A 23,842-nucleotide genomic window follows, 5' to 3' on the forward strand; every position below is an offset into this window, starting at 1 on the left:
CCATAAGCAAATAGGTAAACTGGGATACGACTAAAGAGTTAATCAGGGTGATATTTCCACAAATAGACAGGTATTTTCCTTTCCATGGTAGCAAGATCTTATCTATTTTTTGCTACCTTTCTATTAAAAATGTATTGGAGTTAGCTAGCTATGCTAACTGAGGCAGCATGCGCTTTCTCGTCCTACAGTTACACACAACAACAACTCCATTCAGAATATCAAGTAGCAGCCTACCTGTTGGCTCATAGTCATTGTAGCCTACCCTTCTCCTTTAACTTTTAATTCTGTCATTTTAATTCCATCTTCCATTGATTAGATATCTCCTACATTTTGTCACATGACTGTAGCCTATTGCCGCTTTGATGACTTATGATTGGCCAACAACAAGCTACACGCGCCACAATCCAAAATAAGAGCAGCAGCATAAATTATCCTCTCTCTCTCTCTCTCTCTGTCTCTCTCTCTGTCTCTGTCTCTGTCTCTGTCTCTGTCTCTCTCTGTCTCTCTCTGTCTCTGTCTCTGTCTCTCTCTCTCTCTCTCTGTCTCTCTCTGTCTCTGTCTCTCTCTCTCTCTCTGTCTCTCTCTGTCTCTGTCTCTCTCTCTCTGTCTCTCTCTCTGTCTCTGTCTCTGTCTCTCTCTCTCTCTCTCTCTCTCTCTCTCTCTCTCTCTCTCTACTGCAGCGTTCGGATCTGTACGGGCCCTTCCGGACAAGTCGGTTAAAATTACACATACCCGAGACCCGTTAAAATCATAACAGATCCGACCCAGACCAGTGACATTATTTAGAATTCTGGATCCTGTGACGTCACGAGAGGCTACACAGCTTTCAGCGGGATTGCTCAAGTAGTGCAAGGAGACAAGGTTAAAACAAAACAAGGATTTTATTATAGGTCTTGGGAAATTAACGAAAATATAACAAAATTCTGTTCTCTTGTGGCTCTTTAAGGGTTAACAGTTCAGGGATGTCTCTTCCACATCCAAAATCATAATTCTCACTCGCTCAGATAACTTTTCCCCAGCCTTACTGTAGTCCACGTTGCAGCTAGTGGCCAACCCAGCAAAAAGTCCTTCCAAATGTCTCTCACGTATTTCCACAGGTGCATATATCCAAAGGTGAGTATTTCCCAAAGGTAAGTATCTCCAAATCCTTATATTCCTCATGGAAGTGGACGTGCAGCACTCTTGTCCTCCAGAGAGCCCAGGTTGGAGACTGTGTTTCTTCACCCCCCACACACTCCCTCAGTGTGTCTCTTCCCTTCCCAAACCTTCAGCTCATCAGCTCCTGATTTGTTTCAGCTGCGTGGGAAGATTGGCCATAGAGGGGTGGAGTTCCCGACCATACCAGCAGATGGAGCCATAGCTGTCTGGGTTTGCAGCCATCTCAGGGGGATGTAACGTCCCTCCAGGACACAGCCTCTCGTGACATCACAATCCGTACCTGGGGACTCGGGTATATTCGGGTAAAGGTGGATCCGTGAAGACCTCTACTCATGACGGTTTTTAAGAAACAAATACAGGTGTGGGGTGGCAGGTAGTTTAGTGGTTATGAGCGTTGTGCCAGTGACCGAAAGGCCGCTGGTTCTAATCCCAGAGCCGACTAGGTGAAACATCTGTTGATGTGCCCTTGAGCAAGGCACTTAACCCTAATTGCTCCTGTAAGTCGCTCTGGATAAGAGCGTCTGCTAAATGACTAACATGTAAAAATGTACAGTTGTACTCTACTGAGATTACCTCACTGTAAATAGGTAATAGTCTTCCATTTAGGACACAGCCTGAGTGAAACAACACAGTTGATGGTGTGAGTGTTGTCTAGATTAACAGATCAACCCTAAATCTGTCCAACTTTCAGACTTCATTTTCCCCTTAATTCTGAACTGTAGGGCCGGAAGACATCTTTGGCATTGTCGCTTTGTTGTTTTCTGTTGCAGTGGGAGCGCACTAGAATACAGCCCTGCTTCTGTTTTGAGGCAGATCTGGTGTAATGAAGCAAGGGGACAGTGGGGGGGACAGTAATCCTTTGTGTGTCCACTCCAGCTCATGGTGATGGAGCAGAGCAGCCGGTGGGGGAGTGGGGGTGCTTATTGAAACGTGCTCATTAGTACCCTACAGTAGGATGGGTCTCTCGCTGGCCCAGAGACACAGAGGCTATTTGCGTCCCAAATGGCACCCTTTTCCATATATAGTGCACTACTTTTGACCAAGACCCGTAGGGAATAGGGTGCCATTTGGGATGCAGACAGAGTCACTAGTCACTGCCAATTACAGTGCCACACCGGAATTACGGTACAGTGGAATGTCTCTCCACCTCCGCCCTGACCCAGTCTTGGTAGCATCACGGTCATGTGGATGTTCAGCCGGTCGAGGTGATCATTCCATGACAATGGGAGGGAGAAAGGAAGGACCCACTGGGCACAGACGTCAGTTCAACGTCCAGTTTTGATTAACATTTTGTTGAGTTGTCAACTAACGTGAATTCAATGTGAAATCAGCAACAAAAAAATCACAATGTCATTGAATTTAAGTTCAAAGTTGGGTGAAAAAAATTATGAAATTCCTTGATGACTTTTTTCCAAATCCAAATCAGTATTCCTCATTGATTGAATGTCATCACATTACATGTTTTTGTTGAAATGACGTGGAAACAACGTTCATCCAACCAGTTTTTGCCCAGTGGGGAGGCTCCTCACAGGACAACAGAGGGTTTCAGTGGATCCTGCTGGGAGGGAGAACAGAGGGGAGGGAGGAAGGAAGGAGGCTCCTCATGGGACAACAGAGGGTTTCAGTAGGTCCTGCTTCGCTGGTATTTGATATGTCATCGCTCGTACACCGGTGAGTGACCCAGTACATGTAAGGGGGGAGGGAGGGAGGAGGGAGGGAGGGAGGAGGGGGGAGGGAGGGAGGAGGGGGGAGGATAGACGCTTTCCCTGTTTAGAAAAAGAGACGGAGAGAAAGAGTGGAGTTCTTTATGCCTGCTGTGGATTGGGTGTTGTCTGAACTTGCTGCTGTTGATTTTTTCACTAGGATAATATTCAAAACATTTAAAACTCTTTTGAGAGAAACAAGGTTTGTTTGTAGTTCATCTGATGCTGATAGTATGGTCTTCTGGTTAACTAGACTCCTCACCTCTTGGCTGTCCGTACACTATAGGCTACACCTAGTTGTTTTAGGAACTTTGATCTACAGTACCTGTCAAAAGTTTGGACACACCTACTCATTCCAGGGTTTTTCTTTTATGTTTTAAACTATTATCTACATTGTGGAATAATAGTGAAGACATCAAAACTAAGAAATAACACATATGGAGTCATGTAGTAACCAAAAAAAGTGTTAAACAAATCAAAATATATTTTACCTCATGATGCTGGTTGAGCGAATGCCAAGAGTGTGCAAAGCTGTCATCAAGGCAAAGGGTGGCTACTTTGAAGAATCTCAAATATAAAATATATTTTGATTTGTTTAACACTTTTTTGGTTACTACATAATGGCATCGGAGAAGATGGCTGCCGTTTTACAGGCTCCTAACCAATTGTGCTAGTGTGTGTGTTTTTGTGTGTTATTTGTAACTTATTTTGTACATAATGTTTCTGCCACCGTCTCTTATGACCGAAAAGAGCCTCTGGATATCAGAACAGCGATCAGGACTGGACGAAGATTTTTTCTTTAATGAGTCGGGTACGAAGGATTTACTTCAGACACCCGACAATGCCCAAATCCCCGTCATTCGCAGGAGAAAGAGACGGAGATATTGGGGACGTAGGTCGGGGTGCCTTGTAAGGATCCGACGGCGAGCGGGTAAACTGCCTCTACCATCAGTCCTATTAACCAACGTACAATCATTGGATAACAAAATAGACGACCTACGATCACGGATATCCGACCAACGGGACATGAAAAACTGTAATATCTTATGTTTCACCGAGTCGTGGCTGAACGACGACATGGATAACATACAGCTGGCGGGAAATATACGCTACATCGGCAGGATAGAACGGCTGACTCCGGTAAGACAAGGAGTGGCGGTCTGTGTATATTTGTAAACAACAGCTGGTGCACGAAATCTAATATTAAGGAAGTCTCGAGGTTTTGCTCGCCTGAGGTAGAGTATCTCATGATAAGCTGTAGACCACACTATTTACCAAGAGAGTTTTCATCTATATTTTTCATAGCTGTCTATTTACCACCACAAACCGATGCTGGCACTAAGACCGCACTCAATGAGCTGTATAAGGCCATAAGCAAACAGGAAAACGCTCATCCAGAGGGGGCGCTCCTAGTGGCCGGGGACTTTAATGCAGGGAATCTTAAATCCGTTTGACCTAATTTCTACCAGCATGTTAAATGTGTAACTAGAGGGAAACAAACTCTAGACCACCTTTACTCCACACACAGAGACACGTACAAAGCTCTTCCTCGCTCTCCATTTAGCAAATCTGACCATAATTCTATCCTCCTGATTCCTGCTTACAAGCAAAAACTAAAGCAGGAAGCACCAGTGACTCGGTCAATAAAAAAGTGGTCAGATGACGCAGATGCTAAGCTACAGGACTGTTTTGCTAGCACAGACTGGAATATGTTCTGGGGATTCTCCCAATGGCATTGAAGAGTAGCGGGCTGTCGTGTGCCTTCTACCATAAAGGCCTGATTGGTGGAGTGCTGCAGAGATGGTTGTCCTTCTGGAAGTTTCTCCCATCTCCACAGAGGAACTCTAGAGCTCTGTCAGAGTGACCTTCAGGTTCTTGGTCACCTCCCTGACCAAGAACCTTCTCCCCAGATTGCTCAGTTTGGCCGGGCGACAGCTCTAGGAAGAGTCTTGGTGGTTCCAAACTTCTTCCATTTAAGAATGATGGAGGCCACTGTTTTCTTGGGGACCTTCAATGCTGCAGACATTTTTTGGTAGCCTTCCCCAGATCTGTGCCTCGACACAATCCTGTCTCAGAGCTCTACGGACAATTCCTTCGACGTGTGCCTTTCCAAATCATGTCCATTCAATTGAATTTACCACAGGTGGACTCCAATCAAGTTGTAGAAACATCTCACCAATGGAAACCGGATGCACCTGAGCTCAATTTCGAGTCTCATAGCAAATGGTCTGAAATGTCTTCTTTTTTTTCTTCTTTTTTTTATATACATTTGCAAAAATGTAACGTAACAAAATGTGGAAAAAGGGAAGGGGTCTGAATACTTTCCGAATGCACCGTACCTATCTGATTGACTGAGAAGGTGTTTTCAGTTCTAAAATGTAATTCTATGGCGTTTTGAGTTCTTATAATGACAAGAAAAATAATTGTTCAACTTGAAAAAGTTTTGTCACATACACCAGATAAGTGCAGTAAAATGTGTTGTTTAACAGGCCATTATAGTACAGCTCCCCTTGAGTTCTAATATGTCATTCTATGGTGTTTAGAGTTACAATATGTAGTTCTATGTTGTTTTGAGTTGTAATATACTGTATTATTCTATGGTGTTTTGATATATAATATGTCATTCTATGGTGTTTTGGGTTCTAATATATAATTATATGGTGATTTGTGTTCTAATATATAATTATATGGTGATTTGTGTTCTGATGTGTCATTCTATGGTGATTTGTGTTCTGATATGTCATTCTATGGTGATTTGTGTTCTGATATGTCATTCTATGGTGATTTGTGTTCTGATATGTCATTCTATGGTGATTTGTGTTCTGATATGTCATTCTATGGTGATTTGTGTTCTGATATGTCATTCTATGGTGATTTGTGTTCTGATATGTCATTCTATGGTGATTTGTGTTCTGATATGTCATTCTATGGTGTTTTGTGTTCTGATATGTCATTCTATGGTGTTTTGTGTTCTGATATGTCATTCTATGGTGTTTTGTGTTCTGATATGTCATTCTAGGGTGTTTTGTGTTCTGATATGTCATTCTATGGTGATTTGTGTTCTGATATGTCATTCTATGGTGATTTGTGTTCTGATATGTCATTCTATGGTGATTTGTGTTCTGATATGTCATTCTATGGTGTTTTGTGTTCTGATATGTCATTCTATGGTGATTTGTGTTCTGATATGTCATTCTATGGTGTTTTGTGTTCTGATATGTCATTCTATGGTGATTTGTGTTCTGATATGTCATTCTATGGTGTTTTGTGTTCTGATATGTCATTCTATGGTGATTTGTGTTCTGATATGTCATTCTATGGTGATTTGTGTTCTGATATGTCATTCTATGGTGATTTGTGTTCTGATATGTCATTATATGGTGATTTGTGTTCTGATATGTCATTCTATGGTGATTTGTGTTCTGATATGTCATTCTATGGTGATTTGTGTTCTGATATGTCATTCTATGGTGATTTGTGTTCTGATATGTCATTCTATGGTGTTTTGTGTTCTGATATGTCATTCTATGGTGTTTTGTGTTCTGATATGTCATTCTATGGTGTTTTGTGTTCTGATATGTCATTCTGTGGTGTTTTGTGTTCTGATATGTCATTCTATGGTGTTTTGTGTGTAGTCTGTAGTTAGCAGGCCTGCGGAGGATGGAGGGCTGTCTGCTGCTGCTGTGTCTTGTGAGCCTCTTCGCTGGAGGTGAGTACCTACCTGGGTCTCTAAACACATCCTCTCTGTGTCCCAAATGGCACCTTATTCCCTAAGTAGAGCATTTATTTTGACCCCACAGGGAATACGAGCCCTGGTCAAAAGTAGTACACTATATAGGGGATAGGGTGACATTCGCGACGCAACCCAGGAATCCTGTTGCACTGGCTATTGAACCGCATTAACTTTACGTCTAATAATGTGATTTCTATTCATACATTGATACTGCATGTTTAAGGGCAATTTCACAGATACAGTGAGGAAGTTTAAACTCAATGTAAAATGTTATCAATATTATTGTAAAGTAGGACCCATTTTGCTTGGACTTACACGTTAAATATGATTACTCCTCATTTTAAACTACCTCTGCTTTTTCTCCAGCTCAAAGCCGAAACCAAACCCCGAGCATTACAACAGATTATGCCCAAGTAAAGGAAGACACTCCGACAAGTATGTGTTTATTGTACTCCTTAGTAAAGAAACGCATTTATCATTGAACTGGGCATGAATTAAAGTGAAATATGAAAGGTTTCTATAACAAAATAATATGTCAATTCATGCATGCTCTTTGCCACATACTGGGTTTTTGACTCACATTTTGTCAACCCAACACCCTCTGCCTTCAGACGAGTTTGCCTTTCAAATAGAAACGTATGATCCTGATCTGGTTCCTAATCCACTTACGTACATGATTACCGGGCCGAAAGCAAGCTACTTTAGAGTCGACCCAAACACAGGGACGGTAACCGTCCGGAACCCCTTGGAGAGAGATGATGATGTAGGTCCCGGACTCCCATTTCAGTATTTTCCGTATTGTTTCATCCATTTTATTATTTCAGTATTGGTTTAAGCCATTTTAGTATTTCAGTATTATTTCAGCCATTTTAGTATTGTCAGCCATTTTAGTATTTCAGTATTATTTCAGCCATTTTAGTATTGTCAGCCATTTTAGTATTTCAGTATTATTTCAGCCATTTTAGTATTATCAGCCATTTTAGTATTTCAGAATTATTTCAGCCATTTTAGTATTGTCAGCCATTTTAGTATTTCAGTATTATTTCAGCCATTTTAGTATTATCAGCCATTTTATTATTTCAGTATTGTTTCAAGCATTTCAGTGTTTAAGTATTATTTCAGCCATTTCAGTATTTTTAGCCTTTATATTGCCTGACCTGAATCTCTAATTGATTAGCTTATATTTGTTTAGGACAAGGGTGTATTCTCTATCGGCGTTGTGGTTTCTGACGCTGATTATACAGTAAGTTCACAATAAAGCCTCTAACTTAAAAAAAGGTTTTACTATATTTTTCTTCATATATTTTATTGTTTTTAAACAGATTGATACATGTATTGTAACAATGTCTTGCACAATATATCATGTCATCCTTTTTAGGTTAACAAAGACATTCAGATAATCATAACAGATGCGAATGATAATCGACCCATATTTGAAAATGCACCTTACAACGAAAATGTCAAAGAAGTAAGTACAATTACTAATTTTACATTCCTTTATTAAGAATTACATTTATATGGCAAGTTCAATTAATTTCCAGCCGTAACTAAGAAATTGTGGGCAACTTTATGAGCCTGTGAAATCATCTCAATTGACTAGGGTTTCAAAATTCCCGGTAATTTACCAAAGTTACCTGAATTATCTGAAATGTTGGTATCAAGTAATTTGGGAAATATATGGAAACTTTTTTACTTGAATAACGTTTTTGAAATATATTTATATTACTTTCATATTATTTACAGCGCCTTCAGAAAGTATTCATATCCCTTGACTTATTTCGTATTTTGTTGTGTTACAGCCTGAATTCAAAATGGATTCAATAGATTTTATTCTCACACCCATCTACACACAATAAACCATAATGACAAAGTGAAAACATGTTTTTAGAAATTTTTGCAAATGTATTGAAAATTAAATACAGAAATATCTCATTTACATAAGTATTCACACACCTGAGTTAATACATGTTAGAATCACCTTTGGCAGCGATTACAGCTGTGAGTCTTTCTGGTTAAGTCTCTAAGAGCTTTGCACACCTGGATTGTACAATATTTGCACATTGTTCTTTTAAATATTCTTCAAGCTCTGTCAAGAAAGTTGTTGTATTTGCTAGACAGACATTTTCAAGTCTTGCCATAGATTTTCAAGCCAATTTAAGTCAAACCTATAACTCAGGAACATTCAATGTCGCCGTGGTAAGCAATTCCAGTGTATATTTGGCCTTGTGTTTTAGGTTATTGTCCTGTTGAAAGGTAAATGTGTCTCCCAGTGTCTGTTGGAAAGCAGACTGAACAAGGTTTTCCTCCAGGATTTTGCCTGTGCTTAGCTCTATTCCGTTTAGTTTTATCCTAAAAAACTCTCTAGTCCTTGCCGATGACAAGCATACCCATAACATGATGCAGCCACCACCATGCTTGAAGAAATTTGAAGAGTGGTACTCAGTGATGTCTTCTGTTGGATTTTCCCCAAACATAACGCTTTGTATTCAGGGCACAAATTTAATTTCTTTGCCATATTCTTTGCAGTATTACTTTAGTGCCAATATTGCAAACAGGAATTCATGTATATATGTTTATTCTGTACAGGCTTCCTTCTTTACACTCTGTCATTTAGGTTAGTATTGTGGAGTAACTGGGTGTATTAATGCAACATCCGAAGTGTAATTAATAACTTCATCATGCTCAAAGGGTATTCAATGTCAGCTTTTTTTTCTTTTTTTTCTCCTCCATCTACCAGTAGTTTTTTGTTTTTGTTTTTTGTTTTCTTTTTATTTCACCTTTATTTAACCAGGTAAGCCAGTTGAGAACAAGTTCTCATTTACAACTGCGACCCGGCCAAGATAAAGCAAAGCAGTGCGATAAAAACAACAACACAGAGTTACATATGGGGTAAAAAAAAACATAAAGTCAAAAAATACAACAGAAAATATATATACAGTGTGTGCAAATGTAGCAAGTTATGGAGGTAAGGCAATAAATAGGCTATAGTGCAAAATAATTACAATTAGTATTAACACTGGAATGCTAGATGTGCAAGAGATTATGTGCAAATAGAGATACTGGGGTGCAAAAGAGCAAAATAAATAACAATATAGGGATGAGGTAGTTGGGTGGGCTAATTTCAGATGGGCTGTGTACAGGTGCAGTGATCGGTAAGGTGCTCTGACAACTGATGCTTAAAGTTAGTGAGGGAGATAAGAGTCTCCAGCTTCAGAGATTTTTGCAATTCGTTCCAGTCATTGGCAGCAGAGAACTGGACGGAATGGCGGCCAAAGGAGGTGTTGGCTTTGGGAATGACCAGTGAGATATACCTGCTACAGCGCAGACTACGGGTGGGTGCTGCTATGGTGACCAATGAGCTAAGATAAGGCGGGGATTTGCCTAGCAGTGATTTATAGATGGCCTGGAGCCAGTGGGTTTGACGACGAACATGTAGTGAGGACCAGCCAACAAGAGCGTACAGGTCACAGTGGTGGGTAGTGTATGGGGCTTTGGAGACAAAACGGATGGCACTGTGATAGACTACATCCAATTTGCTGAGTAGAGTGTTGGAGGCTATTTTGTAAATGACATCGCCGAAGTCAAGGATCGGTAGGATAGTCAGTTTTACGAGGCAATGTTTGGCAGCATGAGTGAAGGAGGCTTTGTTGCGAAATAGGAAGCCGATTCTAGATTTAACTTTGGATTGGAGATTCTTAATGTGAGTCTGGAAGGAGAGTTTACAGTCTAACCAGACACCTAGGTATTTGTAGTTGTCCACATACTCTAGGTCAGACCCGTCGAGAGTAGTGATTCTAGTCGGGTGGGCGGGTGCCAGCAGCGTTCGATTGAAGAGCATGCATTTAGTTTTACTAGTGTTTAAGAGCAGTTGGAGGCTACTGAAGGAGTGTTGTATGGCATTGAAGCTCGTTTGGAGGTTTGTTAACACAGTGTCCAATGAAGGGCCAGATGTATACAAAATGGTGTCGTCTGTGTAGAGGTGGATCTGAGAGTCACCAGCAGCAAGAGCGACATCATTGATATACAGTGAGAAAAGAGTCGGCCCAAGAATTGAACCCTGTGGCACCCCCATAGAGACTGCCATAGGTCCAGACAACAGGCCCTCCGATTTGACACATTGAACTCTATCTGAGAAGTACTTGGTGAACCAGGCGAGGCAGTCATTTGAGAAACCAAGGCTATTTAGTCTGCCAATAAGAATGCGGTGGTTGACCGAGTCGAAAGCCTTGGCCAGGTCGATGAAGACGGCTGCACAGTACTGTCTATTATCGATCGCGGTTATAATATCGTTTAGGACCTTGAGCGTGGCTGAGGTACACCCATGACCAGCTCGGAAACCAGATTGCATAGCGGAGAAGGTACGGTGGGATTCGAAATGGTCGGTGATCTGTTTGTTAACTTGGCTTTCAAATACTTTCGAAAGGCAGGGCAGGATGGATATGTAACAGTTTGGATCTAGAGTGTCACCCCCTTTGAAGAGGGGGATGACCGCGGCAGCTTTCCAATCTCTGGGGATCTCAGACGTTACGAAAGAGAGGTTGAACAGGCTAGTAATAGGGGTTGCGACAATTTCGGCAGCTAGTTTTAGAAAGAAAGGGTCCAGATTGTCTAGCCCAGCTGATTTGTAGGGGTCCAGATTTTGCAGCTCTTTCAGAACATCAGCTGTCTGAATTTGTGTGAAGGAGAAGCGGGGGGCATGGGCAAGTTGCAGCGGAGGGTGCAGAGTTGGTGGCCGGGGTAGTGGTAGCCAGGTGGAAAGCATGGCCAGCCGTAGCAAAATGCTTGTTGAAATTCTCGATTATTGTAGATTTATCGGTGGTGATAGTGTTTCCTAGCCTCAGTGCAGTGGGCAGCTGGGAGGAAGTGCTCTTATTCTCCATGGACTTTACAGTGTCCCAAAACTTTTTGGAGTTAGTGATACAGGATGCACATTTCTGTTTGAAAAAGTTAGCCTTTGCTTTCCTGACTGCTTGTGTCACGCCCTGGCTCTGGGGACAATGTTATGTTGAGCCAGGGTGTGTAATTCTATGTTTGATTTTCTATGTTGGTCTGAGTGACTCCCAATCAGAGGCAACGAGTGTCAGCTGGGTGTCTCTGATTGGGAGCCATATTTAACTGTCTGTCTTTCACGTTGTGTTTGTGGTTTCTTGTTCGTGTTGGTGTGTGTTTAACCATAGACGTCACGTTTTTCGTTTGTTGTTTTGATCGTGTGATCATTTAATAAATATAATATGTTCACCCGCAACGCTGCGCCTTGGTCTCTCCATGACGATCGTGACAGAAGAAACCACCTAAACCAGACCAAGCAGCGTGTCCAGGAGCCATCGCTGGCAGATCTCCGTGGCAGCCTCGACTGGGTCAAGCCTAGTGAGGAGCAGAGAGGGTGGACTTGGGACCAGTTGAGGAGGAGCTTCGACTGGGTCAAGCCCATTGAGGAGCTGAATGGCGAGAGTTGGAGACAGAGGAGCGAGAGTTGGGCGAGAACGATGGAGGCCTGGCCCACGGGGAGGAGAGACCCCCAGAAATTTTTTAGGGGGGGGCTCACGACGTCGGGGCAGCAGGAGGCCGCGATAGAGCGGTCCAGCGGGTTGGCAGAGGAGGCCGCCAGGTTACGGGAGTCACTGGTCACCAGGGGGAAGGAGGTTGTAGAGGCACGGCGAGAGGTACTGGCGTGTGTTGCCAGTCCGGTCCGGCCTGTTCCTGATCCTCAAGTAGGGCCAGTGGTGTGTGTTCCCAGTACGGTCCGGCCTGTTCCTGCCACTCCCACCAAGTCAGTGGTGCGTTTCGTCAGCCCGGCGCGGCCCGTTCCTGCTCCCCGCCCCAAGTCAGTGGTGCGCGTCGTCAGCCCGGTCCGGCCCATTCCTGCTCCCCGCACCAAGTCAGTGGTGCGCGTCGTCAGCCCGGTCCGGCCCATTCCTGCTCCCCGCACCAAGTCAGTGGTGCGCGTCGTCAGCCATGTCTGGCCCATTCCTGCTCCCCGCACCAAGTCAGTGGTGCGCGTCGTCAGCCCGGTCCGGCCCATTCCTGCTCCCCGCACCAAGTCAGTGGTGCGCGTCGTCAGCCCGGTCCGGCCCATTCCTGCTCCCCGCACCAAGTCAGTGGTGCGCGTCGTCAGACCGGTCTGTCCCATTCCTGCTCCCCGCACCAAGTCAGTGGTGCGCGTACGTCAGACCGGTCCGGCCCATTCCTGCTCCCCGCACCAAGTCAGGGGTGCGCTTCGTCAGCCCGGTCCGGTCCATTCCTGCTCCCGCACCAAGGCAGTGGTGCGCCCGTCAGCCCGGCTCGGCCCGTTCCTGCTCCCGCGCACCAAGTCAGTGGTGTGCTTCGTCAGCCCAGTCCGGCCTGTCCCTGCTCCACGCACCAAGCCTACGGTGTGCGTCGTCAGCCTGGTAAGGCCCGTTCCTCCTCCACGCACCAAGCCAGGGGTGCGCGTCGTCAGTCCAGCACAACCCGTGCCTGGGTCATGTCCGGAGCCGGATCCGCCGCCTAGGCGGAGTGCCCACCCGGTCCCTCCCCTGTGGGATTTAGTTGGCGCGGTCGGAGTCCGCGCCTTTAGGGGGGGGTACTGTCACGCCCTGGCTCTGGGTGTCAGAGGAAGGCCCTCAAAATTGTCAAAGACTCCAGCCACCCTAGTCATAGACTGTTCTCTCTGCTACCGCACGGCAAGCGGTACCGGAGTGCCAAGTCTAGGTCCAAAAGACTTCTCAACAGCTTCTACCCCCAAGCCATAAGACTCCTGAACAGCTAATCATGGCTACCCGGACTATTTGCACTGCCCCCCACCCCATCCTTTTTACGCTGCTGCTACTCTGTTAAGTATTTATGCATAGTCACTTTAACTCTACCCACATGTACATATTACCTCAACTACCTCAACTAGCCGGTGCCCCGCACATTGACTCTGCAACGGTACCCCCTGTATATATAGCCTCCCTACTGTCACTTTATTTTACTGTATATATAGCCTCCCTACTGTCACTTTATTTTACTTCTGCTCTTTTTTTCTCAACACTTTTTTGTTGTTGTTGTTTTATTCTTACTTTTTTTGTTTAAAATAAATGCACTGTTGGTTAAGGGCTGTAAGTAAGCATTTCACTGCAATGTCTGCACCTGTTGTATTCGGCGCATGTGACCAATAAAATTTGATTTGATTTGATTTGATTTGGGGACAATGTTATGTTGAGCCAGGGTGTGTAATTCTATGTTTGATTTTCTATGTTGGTCTGAGTGACTCCCAATCAGAGGCAACGAGTGTCAGCTGGGTGTCTCTGATTGGGAGCCATATTTAACTGTCTGTCTTTCACGTTGTGTTTGTGGTTTCTTGTTCGTGTTGGTGTGTGTTTAACCATAGACGTCACGTTTTTCGTTTGTTGTTTTGATCGTGTGATCATTTAATAAATATAATATGTTCACCCGCAACGCTGCGCCTTGGTCTCTCCATGACGATCGTGACAGCTTGTGTATATTGGTTCCTAACTTCCCTGAAAAGTTGCATATCGCGGGGGCTATTTGATGCTAATGCAGTACGCCACAGGATGTTTTTGTGCTGGTCAAGGGCAGTCAAGTCTGAGGAGAACCAGGGGCTATATCTGTTCTTAGTTCTGTATTTTCTGAATGGGGCAGGTTTATTTAAGATTGAGAGGAAATTACTTTTAAAGAACAACCAGGCATCCTCTACTGACGGAATGAGATCTATATCCATCCAGGATACCTTGGCCAGGTCAATTAGGAAGGCCTGCTCGCTAAAGTGTTTTACGGAGCGTTTGACAGTGATGAGGGGTGGTCGTTTGACCGCGGACCCGTTACGGACGCAGGCAATAAGGCAGTGATCGCTGAGATCCTGGTTGAAGACAGCGGAGGTGTATTTAGAGGGTAAGTTAGTCAGGATGATATCTATGAGGGTGCCCATGTTAACGGATTTAGGGTTGTACCTTGTAGGTTCGTTGATAATTTGTGTGAGATTGAGGGCATCTAGTTTGGATTGTAGGATGGCCGGGGTGTTAAGCATATCCCAATTTAGGTCACCAAGCAGTACGAACTCTGAAGATAAATGGGCGGCAATCAATTCACATATGGTGTCCAGGGCACAGCTGGGGGCTGAGGGGGGTCTGTAGCAAGCGGCAACAGCGAGAGACTTATTTCTGGAAAGGTGGTGTTTTAGAAGTAGGAGCTCAAACTGTTTGGGCACAGACCTGGATAGTATGATAGAGCTCTGCAGGCTATCTCTACAGTAGATTGCAACTCCACCCCCTTTGGCAGTTCTATCTAGACGGAAAATGTTATAGTTGGGGATGGAAATTTCAGAATTTTTGGTGGCCTTCCTAAGCCAGGATTCAGACACTGCTAGAACATCAGGGTTGGCGGAGTGTGCTAACGCAGTGAATAACTCAAACTTAGGAAGTAGACTTCTGATATTAACATGCAAGAAACCAAGGCTTTTGTGATTACAGAAGTCAACAAATGATAGCGCCTGGGGAGTAGGAGTGATACTGAGGGCTGCAGGGCCTGGGTTAGTCTCTACATCACCAGAGGAACAGAGGAGGACTAGAATAAGGATACGGCTAAAGGCTTTAAGAACTGGTCTTCTAGTGCGTTGGGTACATAGAATAAAGGGGGCAGATTTCCGGGCGTTGTAGAAAAGATTCAGGGCATTATGTACAGACAAGGATATGGAAGGATATGAGTAAAGTGGAGGTAAACCTAAGCGTTGGGTATCAATGAAAGAGATAGCATCACTGGAGGCACCGATTGAGTCGGTCTCCACGTGTATGGGGGGTGGGACAAAGGAGCTGTCTAAGGCAGGTTTAGCTGGGCTGGGGGATCTACAGTGAAATAGTACAATTAGAAATAACCGAAACAGCAATAAGCAAACCCTATTGACATGGGAGAGAGGCATAAAGCAATCACAGGTGTAATTTGAGAGAGCTAAGACAACAGCTGGTAATGACGACACAGTTTGGGCTGAGGCTAAACATAAACAGGATGCAGTACCGTAAAAAGGAACAGTCCAGCAGGCATCAGCTGTATAGCTGAGTTATTATAAGGTCCGGTGAACAGCAATAGGATAGTTCGGAGGTAGTTCGGGGGCTGCTAAAGCACTAGCGAGCAAGAGGCCATGGCTAGCGTGTGCTAGCGGGCCGGGGCTAGCAGATGGAATCTTCATGGTCGACGTCGTAACGGGAAGCCTGTTGTAACCACATCAGACGATTTCGTCGGCAGACCAGCCGTGTAGGATCGGCGGGGCTCCGTGTCAACACTAGGTGGTCTCGTCCGGTTGACAGAGAGGTAGATAGCCGGGAGATGGGCCTAGCTCAATCTCTCAATTTGTCTGTCATAGTTGACGTGTACCTATGATGAAAATTACAGGCCTCTCTTGCACAATTGGTGGCTTTTTTCCCCCACTGTATGCGAAATAAAAAAAAGGAAAATCACGTTTTTTGACTGCAATGCCCCTGTAGTGTCGAGACAACGATGCTGATATGCTGTGATGACAAGAAATCCGCTGACACTGTCCTTGATTATAATGGTTTTATTACATCAACGATTACAGTATCAATTTACAGACTCCTGCAGACATCTGGAGAACAACTGACCCAATCTCTAATATGTTATTCTCTCCCCATCCTTTGTTCCAACCATGGTATTTATAATATGTAACATAATATGGGTGTTTTTTTATAGACCAATCCCTGGCCTCTACACATCCGAATCTCCTCTGTCTTAGGGGGCCCCTATAGTAATGTTTTCCAGATGTTTCCGCAAGCAGAGCCAAATTCCTCTAACACACCATTTGCAAAACGTCAGCAAAATCATAAACTGTTTAGATACTACATATTTCACCCCTTCGAGACTAATTAAGTCTCGAAAACAAAAATAATAGGATTATGACAGATCTTGTGTAACTTTAACAATAAAACAAAATGTATGCAGTGTGAACACATTTTTATGAAGTGTAAACAAATCGTTATGGAGTGTAAGAGCAAAAAACCTGTCTGGCAGCTTTCTTTCCAAATATCCATCAATCAATCAAGACAGTAAAATTCTCTCACGGCCCCTCTGCCCCAGGCGACCACCTAAGTACTCCAGATCAATTTATAAATCTTTATCAATGCATTTTAAACTATGATGCAATTGAATACACATGAAAGCCTCAGAAAACAAAATACAATCAAAAATGTCCACATTCAGGCTGGTCGACCCATCGGACCCTCCTGTGGATTCTCTCTGTCCCTTCCTAGACCCAATATCCCTAAGCATCCACGAAAAAAACAACAACATCTGAGGTCCCCACATGTACCCAACAACAGAAAATATCATTCTTCAAAAATCTATACAGAAAGAATATGACACAAATTATGTATTACACATGCAAATATGTCTATATATCATTGCAGACACTGGAATGTAGTCCACTACACTGCATCTCCTCAGCAGTGTCGACTTTTAATGCAACGTCGATGATGGAATCTGAACATTTCCACACCTTCCTTGTTCCACTTCCTCCAGTCCATTCATATTGTCCATGTTTGAGTATTTGAATCCCCTCTACACATTCCCCCATATGCTTCTGGAAGAAAAGAAAAGACCAACCAGTATCTTTTTCAAAGCAACACATGAAAATTAAAACATCAATATCAAAATAATATAAAATGATATATAAATGATATATAAAAATTAATCACATTCCATTTCCCCCTTTGATTCATAAGAAAATACTAAATATCACAATAATATGTAAAGACGTGAAAAATGATTGGATATTCAAAATGGATATCTATCCATCAATACTCCATCCAGTCCCACTTGTTTATCTCCATCTAGATCAGTAACAGTTAACAACGGCATCTGAGTGTTGTCTCCAGGCATCACAACTCCAACCCATCTCAATATCATAGCCTTCGCAAAAGTCAATAACAAAGTACAAAAGCAAAACATCACACACAGCGCTACAAGAGCTGCTACTAAAATCTGAACCATCACTGCTCCCACTGGGCCTAACTGATCTTGCAACCAAGCCTTCGCTGACCATCCAGCTCCTTCAGATCTACCAAACGCATCCCTTATATTCTTCAATGCATCTATAACACTAGTGATATTATCGGAACTATCGGGGATCAAAGTATAACAATCATCCCCCGTCAAGTTCATAGCCAAACACAAGCCACCTTGTTTGGCTAAAATATAGTCAAGAGCCATGTCATGTTTTAACAGCGTCAGTCTGTGACTTCTTTGAGTATTTGACAGAAGGTTAAACCCTCGTATCGTTTCATTTGCAAAACCCTGCAAAGTATAGGTAATATTATCAATGTGATCTGCCAAAAATGTTACACCATACCATGGAAAAAGTTCAAGTCCCCACTTCTCTCCTAGACTTATCCTCCAATGGTAGGCTTCCAGACTATGACATTTCGCCATTTCCCTTTTCACCCTATTTCCAGACCTAGAATCAGATTTATCTGTGTCCGGTGCTTCCCCTCTTTTAATGGTAAAAACCTCATATGGAAGCTTCAATGTCGACATGTAACAACATCCTGTCCATCCATAGGGTAAGAATATATACGCTTTATCACCACAAACCCACCAAATATCTCAAAAATTCCCAATAGTCACATTGCCAGGCAAAAGCTGATCTTTCACCATCAAAGTCCTGCTCTTCTTACTAAATGGAACATAAAAAGTTACTTTATATTTCTCATTACTAACCTTACGTTCATGCTTACCCAAAGTCATCATATAATCATCACAATCTGATATTCCCCTAAACATCCCCTTTCCATCATATGTTTTATTTGAACAAAAACAGCTTTTAGCCCTCACGGGTTTCACCTCCAATGCTTCAGGAATCGCTGTTAACTGATTTTCCTTCCGATCTAACAAATTCACATAGGGTAATTCATTTAACCAAGAACAATTACACCTAGGCCTAAACAAATGCTTCGACAACGACATCATTATATCTGTTAATGATTGTTGCTGATACAACAGCCATGATAAAGCATAAGATTGACACGCAGTTGATAGAGGTTGAGCCACCGTCTCTAAGATTGAACCCCATGTGCCTGGTGCTGGAATTCTCAACAGACATGGACCCTCCAGTTTCCTAACCGATCTCACAGAATGAGTTAACTGCTGGAACCATAGATTCCTACCTGCCCATCCATCTTTAATATGCAAAACAGAAGAATCAAATCCATATGCCTTCCATTTAGTTTATCTCTTCCCTAACGAGCGGTATTGATCAGATATATCTTCTGGTGTTCCATCAAAATTAAAGAACTCGTCCTGTACCTCCGGGATAGTATTCTGCACTTTTTCAGATGAATCTTCATCATTCTCTGCTACCATCTGCTCTCCTATCTCAACACTATCCTTACTACCATTTACACCAATCTCCATCTGTATCATAGACTTCTGAGTTACATTTACTACATCCTTTAGTTTCAGAAAAGTTGTTGTTGGTGTCTGTGTCACATTTCCGAAATTTGTTATCGCCGTCGTAACATTAATCTCTTTCAAAGTTACTGTTAAAATAGTGGCTTTAGTTGATGTATTAACACTCTTCATTATTTCCAGTGGCAAAGTGACAGATATCCTCTGTGTAGTATTTACTGTTGGAGTGGCTACTGTAATATACTTCTCCTGAACTTCTTTGGTGACTGTGGAAACTTCAACAGACTTTAAATCTTCCATCATAAGCGTCACCTTACGAGTTACATAGCCTTCTAACCAATATTTCTTAACTGGAACAAATTTGAATGCTGGCTCTAAATAAGTACACGTATATTCTCCCTGATCTTCCCATGTATCATTACGCAAAATAAGTGAGCAATCACTCATAACCCTCTTCCACTTCATATCGTTGTACAAAATATACCTCCTTTGACTAGATGGCACAGCTTCTACTTCTGGTCCTGATAACAACACTTCTTCTCCATAATTATCTCTCCACGTGGGAGAAATGTCACCACCCCCACTCCGTCTCTCACATCTACAAGGAAGATGAGCTGTACCACCCATCCTAACCCTAATCACAGTCTTTTCTTCTAAAATTGGTGTTGGACCGATTTTCTGAGGCGCCATTGTAATCAAATGTGATACATTTATAGCTTTAATAACTGTCAATGTTGAAAGAGTTGAATTGCTTCTCACTGTTGTATTAGGCTGAAGTGTTGATGTCATTGTTGTTGATTCATCTATTTTCCCTACAGCTTGGAGCTCTTTACTTGTATTTCCACATAGAGACTGCAATCACCCTCAATCTTCAGTCTTCTCTTATCATTCAGCAACGCATACTTTCTCAATTCAACTGCTCCTAACAGATCTAAACTCCTGCCATAGCTATCTTCCCACTGAACTCTAAATTTCCCTTCATCACTGTTCTCTCTCGTGCACTGACATGGAAGCTGAACTGACTTTCCTAGAGTTACTTCAACCCTAGTTTTTTTCTCCTAACTGGTCTGGGCCTACTTTGTCTAACCGAATCACCAGCTTCTCCTGTAACAGAGTTGCCCTTGGTGATCTCTGCGGTTTCACATTCCACTGAAATATTCCCTGTTGTTTCTGGGACGTATTGAAAATCAATGTCCCCAAATCTCCTCTCCTTTCCATCCATTGCAGAGTCATCTCTGGCATCATCAGAAGTGTAAACATTATCATCAACGTTGTCCACAACATGGACAATCTCTCCTTCTGGGTTTTGACTCTGGATATTGTCATGTATCTCTCCTTCTGCCTGTTCTCCCCTATCTTCATCCTGCTCTCTTGAGCCTTCAACATCCTGTCTCTCTGCGCGTGGCACCTCTTCTCCAGGCGCTTTAACACAATGTGACAAATGATACCACGTTGGAGACCCTTTAACCTGGACAGCTGTTCCAGTACTACGAACAACTTCAAATGGTCCTTCACGACGTTCGTTATACCACTTCCTTCTAAATACCTTCACGAACACCTTGTCCCCAGGTTGCACTGTACTCCTTTTTTGCTCATCAAGCTTCTCCTGCACCTCTTCTGTTCTTTGCCTGTCAGAAACATATGTGGACAACTTTTTATGAAAATTGGCCATATATGTAACGTACGCTCTCATTTCATCTTCCAAAAGAGCCAAGCTTGGACCCTTTCCGCTTGTTCGCAAACAAGGCGTAGGCATCCTTCTTCCTGTGACCAGTTCATGGGGTGTCATACGTAGATCACGCAACTCACTTGAGCGACACACCATTAATGCTAAAGGAAGCGCCGCTATCCAGTTTAGACCCGTACGCTGACAAATTTTGATAATGCGATTTTTCAAGACACCGTTCATTTTTTCACAAATCCCTTGACTTTGTGGGTGATAAACGATGAACTGTCCTGAGACCCCAACTTCCATCATTGCCATCTGATTTGCACTCCCTCCCAGGCTGCTTCATGGGAAACATCTGGGAAAGTCTGGAAACTACTTGGATCCACTGAACAGTCAAGTTGAAAATAGTTCCCAGAATTCCCAGAATGTGTAGCGTCACCTGTTCTGCCACCTGGGAGAGACTTTTCTCTCATTTTTACCGGTACTCGTATTTAGTCCATTGCAATGTATTTATTGTCATTCCCCATTGTTTGTGGCGGCAGGTAGCTTAGTGGTAGAGCGTTGTGCCAGTAACCGAAAGGTCGCTGGTTCTAATCCCCGAGCCGACTAGGTGAAACATCTGTTGATGTGCCCTTGAGCAAGGCACTTAACCCTAATTGCTCCTGTAAGTCGCTCTGGATAAGAGCGTCTGCTAAATGACTAAAATGTAAATGTAATAAACTGCTCCAAGACGTTGCTTAATTCCCAATTTTTGCAACATCAATTTCACTGATTTATCCACAAATTCCTTTCCATTATCTGAGGATATTCGATCGGGAAGTCCCCACCTGCTTATGACTTCTTTACACAAGAACTTGGCAACCGATTGAGCATCTTTTCGCTTGGTTGGACAGGCCTCCGGCCATCGTGAAAATCTATCTACAACCACCAACATGTATCTTTTCCCATCAACTGGTTTTATCATATCAACAAAGTCGATAACCAACTCACGCATAGGACCTTGTGGTCCTAAAATTATGCAACATGAGCTGAGTTGAACTTTCTTTGGTTGATGACTCAACCATTCCTCTGAGTTCGATTGGGCAGCATTCTTGAAATACTTGAGCGTACAATGAAATGGATATTCCGGAAGCCTCGCATCTGGCATATTTGCCACAATGAATTTCTCCCATATCTTAGCCTGCTTCAAAAAATCTTCACTGAGATTTCCAATCCAGAATACTGAAGAAGAATCCATCTCTGTCGTCATCAACAATTGGTAAACCTTTTCCTTTGGCACTTCTACCAGACAGCCGTCTGGTGTACATTTTATTGTACAGTTCAATTTACACAATGCATCTCTTCCCAACAATGTAATAGGTGTATGTTCTGATACCAGTATGGGTATTGTAATTTTCTGATTTTCATAGCAGAGCTCAATTGGTTCCGTAAGAGGAATCAACTGTTTCAATCCCTCAAATCCAATTGTCCTAATTAGTTGATTGGACATAGGGAGATGTGTAGCATCTTCAGGCCGAACACAGGTAAAAGCAGCTCCGCCATCACTTCCAATGGTCGGTTGTTTACTTTCACCTCAATTGTGGGATCTTTTTCCGGTCCTGATGCTACCAGCTGACACCCCCCTTTCGGATCTTCTGGGCACCCCTAGAATCCTTGCTCCGGGCCACTATAAGGGTTCACCGGTCCTCCAGATGATCTTGACTGGCCCCTGTATCTTCCTCTGAAATTCCCTCTGGTGTTTCCTCCTGGCCCATTACACTACCGGGCAAAGTGACCAACCTGTCCACAATTATAACACACTTCTGAAGATTGCTGGAAGTATGGCTTAAATCTTCCTCCTCTTCCTCTTCCTAAGCCTTCTCGTCCTCTTCCTCTCCAATTCTGTGTCTGTCCAGAAACTGGCTGTGGATATGAAACAACTGGTACCGCAATTGGTGGCTGGTACAATTGCGGTTGGAACTGGTTCAGTTCAAGCTGTGGCAGTGATTGTTGATTTGGTGCACACTGATTCTGCATAACCAAAGCTTGTTTCTTCTCCTTCTTATTCTCCACCAGTTGTATTTTATTGAGTTTTCTGAGAGTTTCTTGGTCCTGTTCTTTCTGGTTGTGTTCCTTTTTCCGGTACAGATCCACTTGATGGGCTATATGATCTGTATAGACACCTTTTGTCATGCTTCCAAGTCCAACCACCTCTGCCAGTTTGCTCCTTACTTGTGAGGGCAGTCCCATCTGTAGTTTAGCTCTCAAAATTGACTGCTCAATTTGACTCACATCTGGATCATTTCCGGTAATATTTCTCCACACTTGATGAACTCTTGACACATAGGCTCTCTGACTTTCTTGTTGTCCTAGTGGGTTAATCAGAATGTTGTCAGGATGCACATTTGTTGGAAACATATCTTTCAGTGCTCTCCACAGCCGATTTCTACTTGCAGCCAACAATTCAGGATCATTCACCGCAGTCCCCACATATCGATGAAGTCCAGCTCTCTGAAAAATTTCTCCCATACCTCGAATCCCAAGGAGATTAGCCAAAAGTCCCTTAATGTCTCCTATGGCAGACTGTGTTCCCACCATAATTTCTTCCAATTTCGAAATCCAAGGATATGCTCCATCTTGAAGAGTAGGCAGCTTCTCAAGTATATCTGACATATCGGTATTCTGCAAAGGCTTATACTCCAGGTTCTGTCCTCGAATTATCACTGGCATCATCTTGTTACTTGTGCTCCCTTCATTGTAGGATAAAATCCTCTTGAACATGAAGCACCTTTAATCTCCAAATCTTCATCGCTGTCTCCATCTTCACTTTCATCAGAGATCGAATCTCTTGTATCCTTCTTCTTCCAACTTCCATCACCCCTTCTTTCCGCTCTGGCCAACCTCCGCCTGATCACAGGGTCATATCCACTCATGATCTCTGCTGAATCACTCTGATCATCATCATCATCATCTTCAAGTTCCATCCTCCTGAACCTCACTCCACCATTAGTTTCCAGACATCTCATTTTCTTCTTACTTTTGGAGTTTGGATTCATCTTTATGGTCGTTTCTGCTTGTCCTCTCTCTGTTGTTCGTTCATCTTCATCTCTGATGCAATAATCACCCTCCTGAATGATCACTGGAAGCTGAGGATAGACGTCCTTAAACTCTACTTCTTCCTCGTAAGGTGGGGGTCTTTTTGCTGAATCC

General features: G+C 43.2%; 1 protein-coding gene across 1 annotated transcript in view; it reads left to right on the forward strand.

Annotated features, from left to right (window-relative positions):
- Window positions 1-6,490: 6,490 nt before the first annotated feature.
- The window catches only part of LOC121585739 (cadherin-related family member 2-like), a 56,791-nt gene continuing 39,439 nt past the window's right edge, over window positions 6,491-23,842 (forward strand). Inside the window, exons 1-5 of the mRNA XM_041902054.2 lie at window positions 6,491-6,570; window positions 6,961-7,029; window positions 7,206-7,357; window positions 7,787-7,837; window positions 7,973-8,062. Coding sequence (XP_041757988.2) covers window positions 6,522-6,570; window positions 6,961-7,029; window positions 7,206-7,357; window positions 7,787-7,837; window positions 7,973-8,062 — 411 coding nt within the window. The 5' untranslated portion in view covers window positions 6,491-6,521. The remainder of the gene's footprint in view (window positions 6,571-6,960; window positions 7,030-7,205; window positions 7,358-7,786; window positions 7,838-7,972; window positions 8,063-23,842) is intronic.

This window comes from Coregonus clupeaformis, unplaced genomic scaffold, assembly GCF_020615455.1.
Source record: "Coregonus clupeaformis isolate EN_2021a unplaced genomic scaffold, ASM2061545v1 scaf1563, whole genome shotgun sequence".
Classification (NCBI taxonomy): domain Eukaryota; kingdom Metazoa; phylum Chordata; class Actinopteri; order Salmoniformes; family Salmonidae; genus Coregonus; species Coregonus clupeaformis.